The 12718-nt window shown below is 45.3% G+C and overlaps 1 protein-coding gene across 2 annotated transcripts in view; it reads right to left on the reverse strand.

The window, feature by feature from the left end:
- The window catches only part of PRKCH (protein kinase C eta), a 119562-nt gene that overhangs the window by 77727 nt on the left and 29117 nt on the right, over positions 1-12718 (reverse strand). Inside the window, exon 1 of one of the 2 annotated variants that reach the window (XM_062630761.1) lies at positions 4064-4160. The exons of the other annotated variant lie outside the window; for it this stretch is intronic. Coding sequence (XP_062486745.1) covers positions 4064-4145 — 82 coding nt within the window. The 5' untranslated portion in view covers positions 4146-4160. Of the gene's footprint in view, positions 1-4063; positions 4161-12718 lie in introns of those variants that run through there. 2 annotated transcript variants of the gene reach the window in all.

The following is a 12718-nucleotide window of genomic DNA, read 5'->3' on the forward strand; positions in this document are numbered from 1 at the left end:
ACAGCATTATCAGCAGTCTTGGAAACGCAAAAATATGTAATCATCCATGCATCAAATCACACAGATCTCTGCACTCAAGACAAGGTCCCTGTTTCCTGTCTGAGTGCTGAAGTAGGCCAGGTCCATCTTCCTTGTTTTCCTGACAGGCCTAGGGCATAAATTCATCTCAGCTCACCCTCAGCTCTCAGTGATTAGCAGCATTTGAGTACTGAGGCTGAATGATGATGTTTCAGTGCAGCAGCAGTGACAACACAGTGAACAAAGTTGACACAACAATATTAGTGAGCATGACAATGCTCAGCTATTGCTACAAAAGCACATCACAGGCTTATTTTTTACAATTACACAATGATGCCAAAGCTGTAGTGGCACTAGTAGGTGAAACAGAAAAGTTCAGAGGACGTGTCTCCATGTTTCCCAGGTTTATCAGCTACAGCTCTGCTCCATCCATCACTGCTAACCTTACTGGTGTGGAACTGGGGTCCAGGACTTTTTGGAGGGTACAGTTTTCTTTACTAACAGTCCCTTACATTAGCATGTAGCAGTGCCAAGGACAGCAGGACAGCTCTGTTGAGTTGGAGTGATTAGTATGTGGCTGCTGGGAGCTATCCACATGTGCAGGAAGGGAGATGGCTGCAAAGCACAGCCTAGAGCCCAGTGCCAGGGCTGAAGAAAAAATAGCTGCTTTTTATCTGTTTGCATAAGGTCTGTGAGAACATGAGAGAGAAGGAAGAAGTTGGCTTGACAAACTCTTAAAACAAGTATTCTGCTACCACTTCAAGTCTACCAACCAGTTTTGAAGTACAGGTTATTTTGCACAGTTTTAATCATGATTGCCACACAGGTTTTCAGACATGCACAGGCCAGCTCAAAAATACTATTTTCCACATCTGCTTTTACAAGTTATTTCTGGGAAAAGCTTTCATACATGTCTGCTCGTGGACATTGACAGCTATGAAGCAAGGCACTGCAGCAGGTTGTGCAAGGCAGAAAAACATGAATGGAAAAGCCTTTCCATTCACTCTGTGATGGGTAACAATGAATGAGCAAACGGGATGCTGAGGATAACAAAGTATTTCAGTCAACATGAGCAACTCCACACCGTAAGAGACCAGGTTCTCAAACACAGATTGTTGCATGCCAGCCCATTTGAACTTTTCCAGGCCACAGGCTGCAGAAATGCTGCTGGCTGCCAACAATGATGTGTGCAAAGGAAGTGCAGGCACTTCCCTGCACTTTCCTCTCTCTTCTCTTTACAGCCACACAACTGTGAGAGAAGGAAGGGGACAGCCCCATTTTTCACCCTGTGCTTGTTTCTCTGCCAAAAGCAACCCAGGTTTTACCTGCACTCCATTCCGTCTCTGTCAGGCTTTGCATTTGTTTGGCAATGGTAACCTCATGATACTTCTGGTTGTAAGAGAGATCAGGCTGTGGTGACAATAGCAGAGAACTGTCTCAGCTTGCACTAAGAGAGGATGCCAGCAGAGAAGGATTTTATTTAAAATTGGAGTAGGGACTTGAGGGAGACACAGAAGAAACCTGAACACCAAACTAAGCCCTTCAGAGCCCCAGGCTGGCTCAGTGTGTGGAAGGTCACCCCATATCTGTCCAACACCTATCAAGAGACACGCAGTACCCATGCAGTTTGGAAAAGCAAGATAAATTAGCTAGGTCCTATCCAGCAAGATGACAGGTACATGCTTCCCTCTGGCTGTAGCTGAATATGGTGTTCCAGCAGCAGAAAGACACCCCAGTCCCACTGCTCCCTCCTCACAATGGAATCCCCTCTCTACCATCTAAGACCTGCCAACATAACTACACGTGCAACTGATCCATAACCCACTCCTGCCCCGCTGATCTGGACTAAGGTCTTCAGGCAACAAAACACAAAGCAAAAAACGCTATTATTAACATTTTCAGTTGACCCACACAAACAGTGAGAAACAGGCAGTAATAGCCGCCTCCCCTGCTCAGCTGCAGGTAGAATGGCACATCTGCTCGCTGTCTCAATTTTATCATAACATGGGGACAATCCTCCTTCTTACTTTAAGATGTGCAAATAATACTAGTACCTCATAATTCTTACTGCACTGCTCATTAAAGCCTTAACGAACCGATTCCTCTCCTCCCCTCACCAATTATAATCATTATTATTTCCTTGTGCTTAGGCAAGTGAATTTCCATTGTAAAACCTCCTGTTAGTCCTTCCCACTTATTAAAATCCAGAGAAAAATGTTGAGATGGGATTTATTAGGGAAGGAAACCGTTTAAATACATTATTCATTAAAAACAGGAAAATAAAACTAACATAGCAACTTTGATCTTTCCCATGATTAATTCATGCACCATAAGCCCTCTTCACCATAAGTTTTAGATTTCAAAGTATGCTGTCTACAGAGAAGAAGCAGCACTAACAGGAGTGACAGCATTCGTAAGTCAAAGCTATCAGCACTAGTGCAAAATCCTTGAGAAAAGCAGAATTGGCAGGCTGGGCAAACAGCAGAAGATCCTGAACCCTCCCCTGCTCCCAACACCTCAGGGCTCATGCATAGCATAACCATCAGAAACTCGCATGCTCATAGGTGGCTCCATAGTAGGCATCACAACATGCCATTAGGAGGCCATACCCACACAGGGATGCATGAGTTCCAAGTTAAATCTATTTTTAACCAGATGCAGTTTAAAGCTGTATTTAAGCAGATGCTCTGGGGATATCCTTCTTTTGAGCTATGTGGTCAGCTTCAGAATTAAAATTGACCACTTTGGCATTAAACCAAGATTATCCACACAGGGTTTTACACTCAACTAAATGAGCTTAAAATTCACACCTTTATGTTTAGGCAGTGCAATTTTCCAGAGACAAGGGCTTAGCATCTGTCCCAAAGGAGAAAGACCATGAAAATATTCTTTGTGTAACACGGGACAAAACACACAAAAATCCCAGGATCAACAGAAAGCCAGCTAAAACAGAAGCATCAAGCAGCTTGTGTCCAGAGGGACCCAAAGTTTTGCAGCAATTCCACAAACGGCAACTGCATTCCTCAACACAGCAGCCATCCGTAACACAAAACGTCAAGCTTTCCTCACCAGGGGCACTGCACCTCTCGGTAAGTAAATTGTAACCCCAAGCACAAGTGGAATCTAGTCAGGAACATATTAACTGTGAGAGCTAATTAAGTAGGACAAGTTAAACACTCCCCTTTTTCTGCTGTTGGGGCCTCGACTGGTGTCGTGCAATGCCTCAGCCCTTCTCTAGTCCCTTGAGGTGCACTGGCCTTGCGCTCACCTGGGAGGATGACCAGCCCCTGAATCACAACCCTGCAACACCTGGATTCTCCTGGTTGATGGGTCACCCAGCAGTTGCACCAACCCAAGTGGTCCAGCCACATACACAGCCCATCCTCAGTACTCTTGAGATTTCCATGTGACAGCTTGGTAATAAGTTCTCTAATTGCAACAGCCTTAAAAAGCAGGTTGTTTACCTTGTCACTCTCCCACTCAGATTCCCACACACCATGGGCTGAATAAGACACTGCTGCAGCAAAGCGTCTGTCAGGAAAAATAAATTCAGCCTTTTGTATCCCAAGCATATTGCTATCATGAAGATATCTGTCAAAAAGCAGCACCACTTTTCATCCAGACAGTCCCTACCTTGGTAATGCAGCAAGGCAATGCTTACTGCTCAAGTACTGAGGCTAGCAATCTCACTTGGCTTCACTGCACAGCTTGTCCTAAAACACTTCCGCAGATGGCACAGACCATTGCTGCTCTGCCACACACCACACCCCTTCTAGTGCCAGCAGATTATTATTACTATTTCACAGAGGGATTTCCCAAGGGCTGCAGGCCAGGAGGAATGGCATGTTCAGAAAACACAGCTGAGCTGTCCCCAACAGCTTCCCATGCAGCTAACACGGCTAAACCTGATCTATCCTTCTTCCCCATCTCCTCCCCAACAAGGATTTCACCCCACAATACATATTTCTGCATTTCTGAGATTTCAAAAGCAGACATCCCAAAACTTTAAAAACACTGGGTGCCACATGCAAAGGGTGTTGCTTACCTTGGCTCAGAATCTCTTTACATGTAGAGAGAGGGAAGGACCCCACTGGTTTCACCAGCTCCATAACAGCCACCAGCACCATCAACTAATTTTATTCTCGCAAATGGGTGGCCCTTTCCATAACAGCAGGAGTAATAAGCAAATATAGTGCCTCCCTGCAGGTTCCCCCACCAATTAATGAACAAGCAGAGGTGGGTGAGGAGGAGGAAAGTCTTTCTCCAACAGCTTGTGAGAGACACCTAAAATCTGCACTTCTCATCATTTTCCCAGTCCCTCAATGGGGAAGGAACACACAGGGAGGCAATTTGTTTAGGCTCAAGGGACAGCAGATGAAAGCCATCCTGTGGTTTGAAGCTCTCAACAGCTCACAGATTGAAGCAGTCCTCCCCCTATACAGCACCCTGCCTTCCTTCCAGCACCCCCTTCGACACAGTCATTTTCCAGTCAGATCAGTTCCCAAATCTGTTTTTCCATGCACCCCACAAATAGCTGCAACAGTATGATGTGTGACATGAAATCAAACCGGGGGGGGGGGGGGAAATCAGCCAGACTTCGTAAGGTTCGTGTCCTTAGCATCCAAGCTCCACGTTCCTCCTTACAGCACAGCCCAAAGCCACATCTGCTGTTGGACTCAGCCCTGCATGCCCACCACATGGGACACAGGGTACCTCCACAGCTAAGGTGTGTGATGGCCCTTGTCTGCAAGTCATCATCAACCCTTATGGATGCAACACTGGAGCCCTCTGAAGGACTTGCTTTTCTTGCCTTACCTCCGATTCACAAGTGAAATACAGGACCAGAGTCAATGCAAGACAAAAAATGCATGGGACCAGACTGAGCCCCCAGATTCCTCACCCACTACTTAAGCACTCCAAGCTGGGCAGGCGGGAGAGGAAACATCTTTGCGCCTTTGTTATTTTGATCTGCAAGTGTGATCTGCACTTCTGTATAGTGACTGTAGAGGAAGGACAAATTTTAGACAAAAATTCAGCATTTCCTGACTTTTGAGAGTTTGATTTTCTAACATTAGTGCTAACCCTCAAATGAAAAGGTTTATAGTTTTAAGACAATGTCCTAAGCTTTCTAAACAAAATAAACTATCATTGGAAGTAAGCTCATTCACTGAGCTTAATTCCCCCTCCATGGTTGTGGTTTACAAGCATGACTATGGTCCCAGGCACGCAGCTTCAGGGAGAGAGGACAGCCCTAACAGGGGAGCCTTTGCAGAAAAGGACTATGCTCTGCTGTACTAGCTACAGGCAGACACACTTGCTCAACAAGTTTGACAGCTAGAAGGCAGAAAAGAGCTGAGATTCTGGGACTAAAACCTTGGTTCCAGGTTCTAGCAAGAAACAGGCTTTGCTGGTCACAGCATTCTGCTGCAACCTTTCCTTGTCCCCTGCTGCTAGAGGAGCTTCATTTGTCCAGCCTTGCCCTTCAACCAGCTTTTGAGCTTCTTTTAGCTTCTTCCTCACAATACCTGCCCATACTGACCCATCACCACTCCCCATACCAGTCTCCTGCTTTCTTCTGTAGCTCCTTATATTTCTTCTATATCCTTCTTCCAGGCCCTTATGGCTCTACTTCTTCTCCAAGTATGTTTTCCCAGTGTTTCCACCATTCACTGTCTTTGTCCCATGACAAGGACAGGGCATAGAGAGTGGGACACCCACTCAGACAGACCTCCTGCCTTCCTCCCTCCTCTGCATCACCACCGGGGATTCCCCTCCTGCCTGGATGCAGCACCCCAAGCCAGCACTGAGCTCACCCAGAGGATGGATCTGCCCCAAAACCAGCCCACACCCCTGCTCCAGATTTGCTCAGTTCCCCAGTGCAGAAGTGGCCCCACACAAGGCCAGCCTAAAGAACATCCTTTTAAGATACACAGATTTACCCTCCAATTACATAATGGCCTCAATTCCTGTATCTGCAACTACCAGCAGTGTCAGCACTGCCAGGTTCAACAGCCAGTGAGGTGAGAGCCTACTCTGTGCAGGTGATGTTCATAGCCCAGCCCTCAAAGCTACACAGATCTCATGTGGTTTATCCCAGAAGATAACAAATGGGTAGATTTTCCCAAACACAGCAGAAGGCAGACAGGGACAGTGAGAGCTCTCATCCCTCCCACCCTCTCCTCCACCAAGGTGGAGGTTGCCCTGACAAAACAACATCAGGATCTCTTCACTCAAAGCTCTATTTTGATTCAGCATCTCATTCTGGAAAGCAACTGAGCAGTTTCTGGAAGCACTCCAGAAAACAAAAACCAGCTGGCATTGAAGAGCAGGAAATGCCGGGCACACTCAGGAACAACCAAAATCAGGGGCATATAAATTGCAAGCATGAGTATTTGCCTCTCAAAGAACCACTAGAAGACAAGCTGTGCTTCGTACAGCTTCATGCCAGCTTGCCTAATGCTGAGAACTCCATTTGGCTTGGCTGTTAGTGTTAGTGCCCTGCTCCAGTGAGGTGTGGGAGCCAGCTGCAACGCAGGCTGATGCTGCTGGTCCCCCTTGTGTCTGCAGGGCCAGAAGGAACCTTGCCCCTCGCCCTGCAAGCACTAACAATGCATAACTACCCTCCAGGTAAATTGAGGTAATTAAGCACTGTGGCACAACAGGATCCTGTTACCTCACACATCCTCTCATACCAACATGCCCAGCAGATCTACTCACACACCAAGTCCAGCACTGCCCCATGCAGCAGCCATGTGACAGGGATGACTGACAGACTGAGTTGCCAGATACCCAGACACAAGGAAAACCCTTGCCTGTCATGGTACCACCTAAACAGGAGTCTATTCCAGCAGCCAGAGCTGACAGACCTGGAGTTTCTGCTATAGATGTACAGGGTGACCCTAGGCAAACTACTGGGGCTTTTGGACAGCCATTCATTTATTTCATCAGTGAGGTACCTTGCAAATTAAGGTCTAGGGAAATTTAGGTGCAGCCATGAGCTGTGCTGGTACATGGGGCACCCCCCTTCATCTCAGTTCAGGGCATCATCCAAGTGCCCTTGACCACAATGCGTGCAGAGGGAGATGGCCATGAAACAGCATCCCCCAGGGACAGGGCTGCTGTCATCATCCCTGGCCACAGGATCACTGTCTCAATTTTCAGTGGCTTTCAGCATTGAAAATTGGAGCAGCATTCTGCTCCCTCCAGCACACATTTGCCGTCCTGCTTCACTGCAGCACAAGCACGGCACTGTTGTCCAAGGCTAAGTAGATAGGTTTAAGCTCCTCTGGGAACCACCATCACTTCTTCCAGGAATCACATTAAAACAAAGCAAAAATCTCTGTTCCTCATTACAGCCAGGAACACAAATCCCAGAGCAGATTGCAAGCTTGCATATTTATATCTAAGTTTCAGAGGCCAGACAAAACACAGCCCATTGGGGAAGCAGAGTTAACCCTGATATTGCTGTCTGTTGCATTTTTATAGTGTCTGGATACCTAAGCAGTTAGCAGATCTTGGCAAGCCATGAATTACTGCCAAAAGCCTCTCAGCCTGAGACATAATGCAAGAGCTGTGGAGCTCAAACAAACCATTTTCCAAGAAAAAAAGGTGGTCTTGTGGATATGCAGCAGGCTGAGGTACTGTTCACCTCCTGGTCCTGCATTAGAGTCCCTCCAGAACACAGAGCAAACCATTTTCCACAGCCTAGATCTTTCAGCAATCAGGAATAAATAATTTTGTTTCTTTCTTTGTTTTCCCCACTGAAATCTTTTTTTTTTTCCCCTGTAAAAATCCAGAGTTTATCAAACTTGGTTTTTCTTTATTTCTTTTTTTTTTTTTTAATAGAGGAGAGGCAAATGTGAGATATAAGACTGCAAGGGCACAAAAACATTTGGGTTCTCTCTGCAATACTTTAATGTGAAATGCACCACGTAACTTTAGAAGGCTTCACTTTTTTAAAAGGTAAAAATCACTATCCTCCCACCATAAACAATTATTATTTATTATATTCATTACCCCCAAGTTCATTCACTTTGTCTATCTTCCAAGACTGCACTGTCTCTCATTGCAGTGACCCCTTCTCATGCCACTGTCAGCTTGAACATGGCAAGCAAAAGGCAATTGACACCTGGGAAGATGCTGTCAGCCCCTTCTCCTAATGGCAACTCATAGTTCAAAGGACATTTCTCAGAATGCCCAAAGGCTCCTCCCTGTGAAAAGGATCTCCAAGAGGTTCTTCATGGTCTTCCAGATTTTGAAATTCTCTCCTGAGATCGTCAGTGTTGTGGAGAAGCTTGTGCTTAGCTCACACAGGCTTCATGACAAGGATACAGCTGCTCTTGCCCTACTGACTTGACCTCTGTTGGGGTACAGGTCTGCAGGGTCTGACCTCCAGGAGAGCAATACCTGCTCAGGGCTTCAAGGTCAGCTTCTGGAACTGATTTTTAGTTTTTAACTCAACTGGCATCTTCCAGTGAAGGTGGTGATCCACTGAAGTTCACCTGCCTCCCACCCAGAGATGCACAGCATCTGTGGACATCACTCCTGGGCTTCACGAGGGCTCAGTCTTCTCCAGGCTGTAGTTTCTCCACAGGACTCAACATTGTTCTGACCTATTTCCATCTGGAAATGCAGGGTTGAACCAACACGGAGAGCATATGGAAATCCCTTGCCTGCAGCATGCACGTGTGACATGCACATGTGTAAAGCACTGGAAAAAGTGTAGGCATTGGAAAAAAATACAGGGCTATAGGAAAAAAACCCTCCATGTCTCTTGCTTCTCTCTGTCACGTTAGACTTTGGGCTAGACACTGAAGACCACAATGTTCTCAGACTGTGAGCCAAAGATAGAAACCCTTCTTTATGCTAGCCTGCACTGATATTGCCTATTTAGATCTGGAGGTTCTCTGGACGGTGTCTACCACATGCCTTAGAACTTTGCTTGGGCTAGTGACCCAAAACAGAAGAGTGGCCAAACTAGGCAGGGGATGAGACCAGGGCATTTTTTGTTCCTTGCTCCTAGTTTCCAACAGTTATCCCCTTAACTATAAAAACTAGGCTGCAAACAGTCATGACTGCAGTTTACGGAGGACCAGTAAACATCTTTTTTCTCCCTCTTGTGAAAGAGCCTAATAATGTATCTGTAAATATAAGTTTTGCAGGGCTGAGGAGCTACATTACAGTACAGAGCAAGGACCTACTCAGCACAACATCTATACACCATTTGAGACTTTCAACCTGAAAATCTTTACTGATGCCTGCCTGAGTTGCTATTTCTTTAGATATACACCATTTAATGTTAGAAAAACTGTATTCAAAGAAAAACAGTAGCAAAAGACTGAGCCTTCGTGCTTAAGAGCAAATCATCCCGAACACACGATGTGACAGTTGGAAAATAGAGAAGCATCTCCTGCTCTAGAGGCAGGTGCAGGCTTCCTTGCTGCTGCAAAGCCTACCAAAATTAAATATTTAGTAATGGGTACTATATCTGCTCTACCCAGTCACTTAGCTTTTCAATATTCTCACTGTTCTATTTCTTGCCCAGAACTCAAATTTGTCTTTGTCTTTCATGACACTGAAAGAAAAGGAAAAAAACACTACTTACCTCACAATGATGAAATTAAAATTGAACTTCAAGCCAGAATTATCACTTTGAATGGCAATGTAAAAGAAAAATAAAGAAAAAAGGCTAATTGCAAGAATTTGAAGCACTAAAATAGAAGGACTTTAATTTCTACAAGGCTTGCTTCATTCATTGATTCAGTCAAACAATTATTTTTTATTAATTTCATTAGCTTTGCTCAAAATTAAAGAACAAATAGCAAGAGAGGTGGCAAACCAAGGGCACAGCAACACACCTTTCAGGCAAAGCTGGAAGAGGCTCAGCTTGCTCTGGAACTCCAGTGTTGCAAGGGAGAGAGGTTTGTGCCATCTTTCAGACACATACATTGGGCCTCTTGGTGTCAAGTCTCACCTCGCCTCAGTGAAACACCCTGACCCATGCATGACTGCCTTCTCTTCGGTGCCTCTACTAACTTCTCACAGGTGTCCAGAAGCACCAACAACAGGAGTAGCTCACCCACACTTATTGCAAGGCTCTTGATTCCAAATCACACAGTCATGCTCAGAGGTAATCTCCTCCCAAGGTAAAGGGATTTTCATTTTACTTTTGCACTGGTCACTTTACACAGGAAACGCCAGCTGAATGAGGGGAGTTAATATAATCAGATACAGCTAAGTACAGCAACAAACACATTCAGCAGAGAAAATAAAGACAGGCAAGGATAATTTCACTAGACATCCCTCACTTCCTATTGCTCCATTCCTTTCTCTTCCTGAAAAGTTACATGTATTTTTAACATGTGAAACAGGCATATTTCCTTGCCTCAAACAGCAGGTTAACACTGATGGACAGAAGAGCCACATGGGAACCTTCAAAAGACAACCTCCTTCCAGCTGTATATTTTCTATATTGCCCTCATCTTGATGGTACAGGAATGCTTCTGTCGGACACACTGTGCCACTCAGAGGAGTGCCACCCTTCTCCCTCATCACTGCCATAGGTAAGCGCAACCAAATCAAACTTTTGGTCAGAAGAACCTTTAATCAAAAGAATCCCAAACAAACAAAACAACAAAAAATCCCACTCGTCCTGAAGCTAAATAACGGACAAGCTGCCAAAACCACTAGGACTGCCTACTTTGGGTAAGCGTTCTAAGACAACAAAATAATACAGTCTCAGGTGGACATAACATCTCAGTCTTGCGTTGGCTTTTTTTCCCAGCACATGACCATTGCTTGATCCTTTTCAGAGCAAGAAACACACTAGAGTCACACAACCAAAAATCCTAAACATCATATTGATTGAAATTCCATGTGGGTCTATATGCTACACTGATAGAGTCTAATGCAAACTAATCATTAGGTTCTCTGTGTACTCATAGACACACACAGCCTTTATGTGTCCTCTGCATGTTAGCCATAACAAGCAGAGAGGATGTGGTAGCAGCTACCCTCCAGATTAGGGCACATAAGTGGGAAGCCAGTTTTCGTGCTTTCAAGTTGCAAGTTATTCTCAAGACTCCTTTCCAAAAAACCTCAGATTTCAAATACAATTCTGAGGCTCCATATTTCCAGAAAAAAGAAAGGGAGAAAAATCTAAAAAAACAAGATGTTATGAAAGAGACCTCACCTTTTTTCAGAAGGAAACACTTCCCTGATGGATGCCTTCACTAACAGCTGGGAGAAGTCAGTATCTGCTATCAGTCTTGAACTGGATTATGTCTATTCTTGGAAATTCTAACTGTAAGCACACATGGGACTAACTAGTAAAAAGAAAAACAAAAAAAAAAACCCACAAAAAACAACAAATCAAAAAAACCCAAGAGCTGTCTTTGATCTTCCTGTTCTATAAGTCCACACATCCTCAATAAAGGCAGAGGAAAGAGAAGTAGACTTTTCCCAATATTTCTCATTTTCCTCAGAAAACAGTAGCTGTACAAACACTTCAGTTCTCCATCTCTCATCTTTCAGACCTTGTTAGCAACATGTCTAAACAGCATGTGGCCTGTCCAGCTTTACATGGCAAGTGAACTTCACTGGAAAAGGTAATTCTGGTCCTCTCCTTCCTGCTGCAGTGTCAGGGTGTGATACTCATCGTCTTTCCCATTGCTCCAAGACTATATTTCGCTAGTAGTCAAAATCAGGCATTCTGTTCATGTCTCCTTCCTAACAGACCTTCTGCAAGTGGGATTACGCCTTCCCCATAGGCCCTCAGAGTAAGAGCAGCCTCAGCTGCACACAGAAGGATGTCTTTAAACCTGCCACCATTTCCACACCATGGGGCTTGGGATGCCGCTGTGGAGAACACCATCTCCCTGTAAATCCTTGCTGTGCTCTCAGGTGAAGCTCTGCTGATCACTCCTGTAGTCAGCTCAAATGCTTTAAAAGGCCACAGCCATTGTGCCAGGAGCAGGGTACTCCTGCCATGTGAACCACCCAAAGAAAACCAAGTTTCATCAGCTCCTCTGCTGCAGCAGCTCTCCACCAAGCAGCTACCCCAGCACACCAAGGAGACAAGAGTGAGACAGCTCCCCAACAGCACCCAAGTACAGTACAAGCTAGCATTCAAACCTGCATTTGAAAAAACAAATGCAGAGGCATTGACAGGCCTGGGCACCTAGCCCAGGGTATGAGCTAGGGGAACTGCTAGGCAGTGGAACAGAGTTCCCTCACAACCCTTGAAGCAAGCATCCCTCCAGTTCGCACCTTCCTTGTGTCCAAGACACAGTGTGGCAGGGTGGGCTCCTCATGCTGCAGCCCCCAGCACAGCCTTCATGCTGAGCAATCAGTTTATGGGCAGAACAAGAAAAAACATTAAAAACTCAGCTCCCCCAGGATGCAGGTGACAACAGAGCAGACCCTGCCTCAATTCTTGGTGTCTGTACAGAGAACAGCTCCCAGTGAACGCAGTTTGAGGCTGCTGCTAAAACAAGTAAGAACCATGGTGTAGGTCTGAAGAAAATTGGTCTTTTGTATGCCCCATCCCAAATTTCCTGGGTTCTTCCACCACAGGTCACATCCATACTCATAGCTGGTACCACAATAAACAACATGGAAATTGAAAACATCACACTATAAAATACAGTTACAGGGAAAAAAATCTGCCTGGATACTTTTCCAGAGCAGCTGCCACACTAAA

The sequence above is a fragment of the Pezoporus occidentalis genome, unplaced genomic scaffold, assembly GCF_034315485.1.
Source record: "Pezoporus occidentalis ecotype Australia unplaced genomic scaffold, CSIRO_AGI_Poc_V1 ctg36, whole genome shotgun sequence".
NCBI classification, from domain to species: Eukaryota; Metazoa; Chordata; class Aves; order Psittaciformes; family Psittacidae; genus Pezoporus; species Pezoporus occidentalis.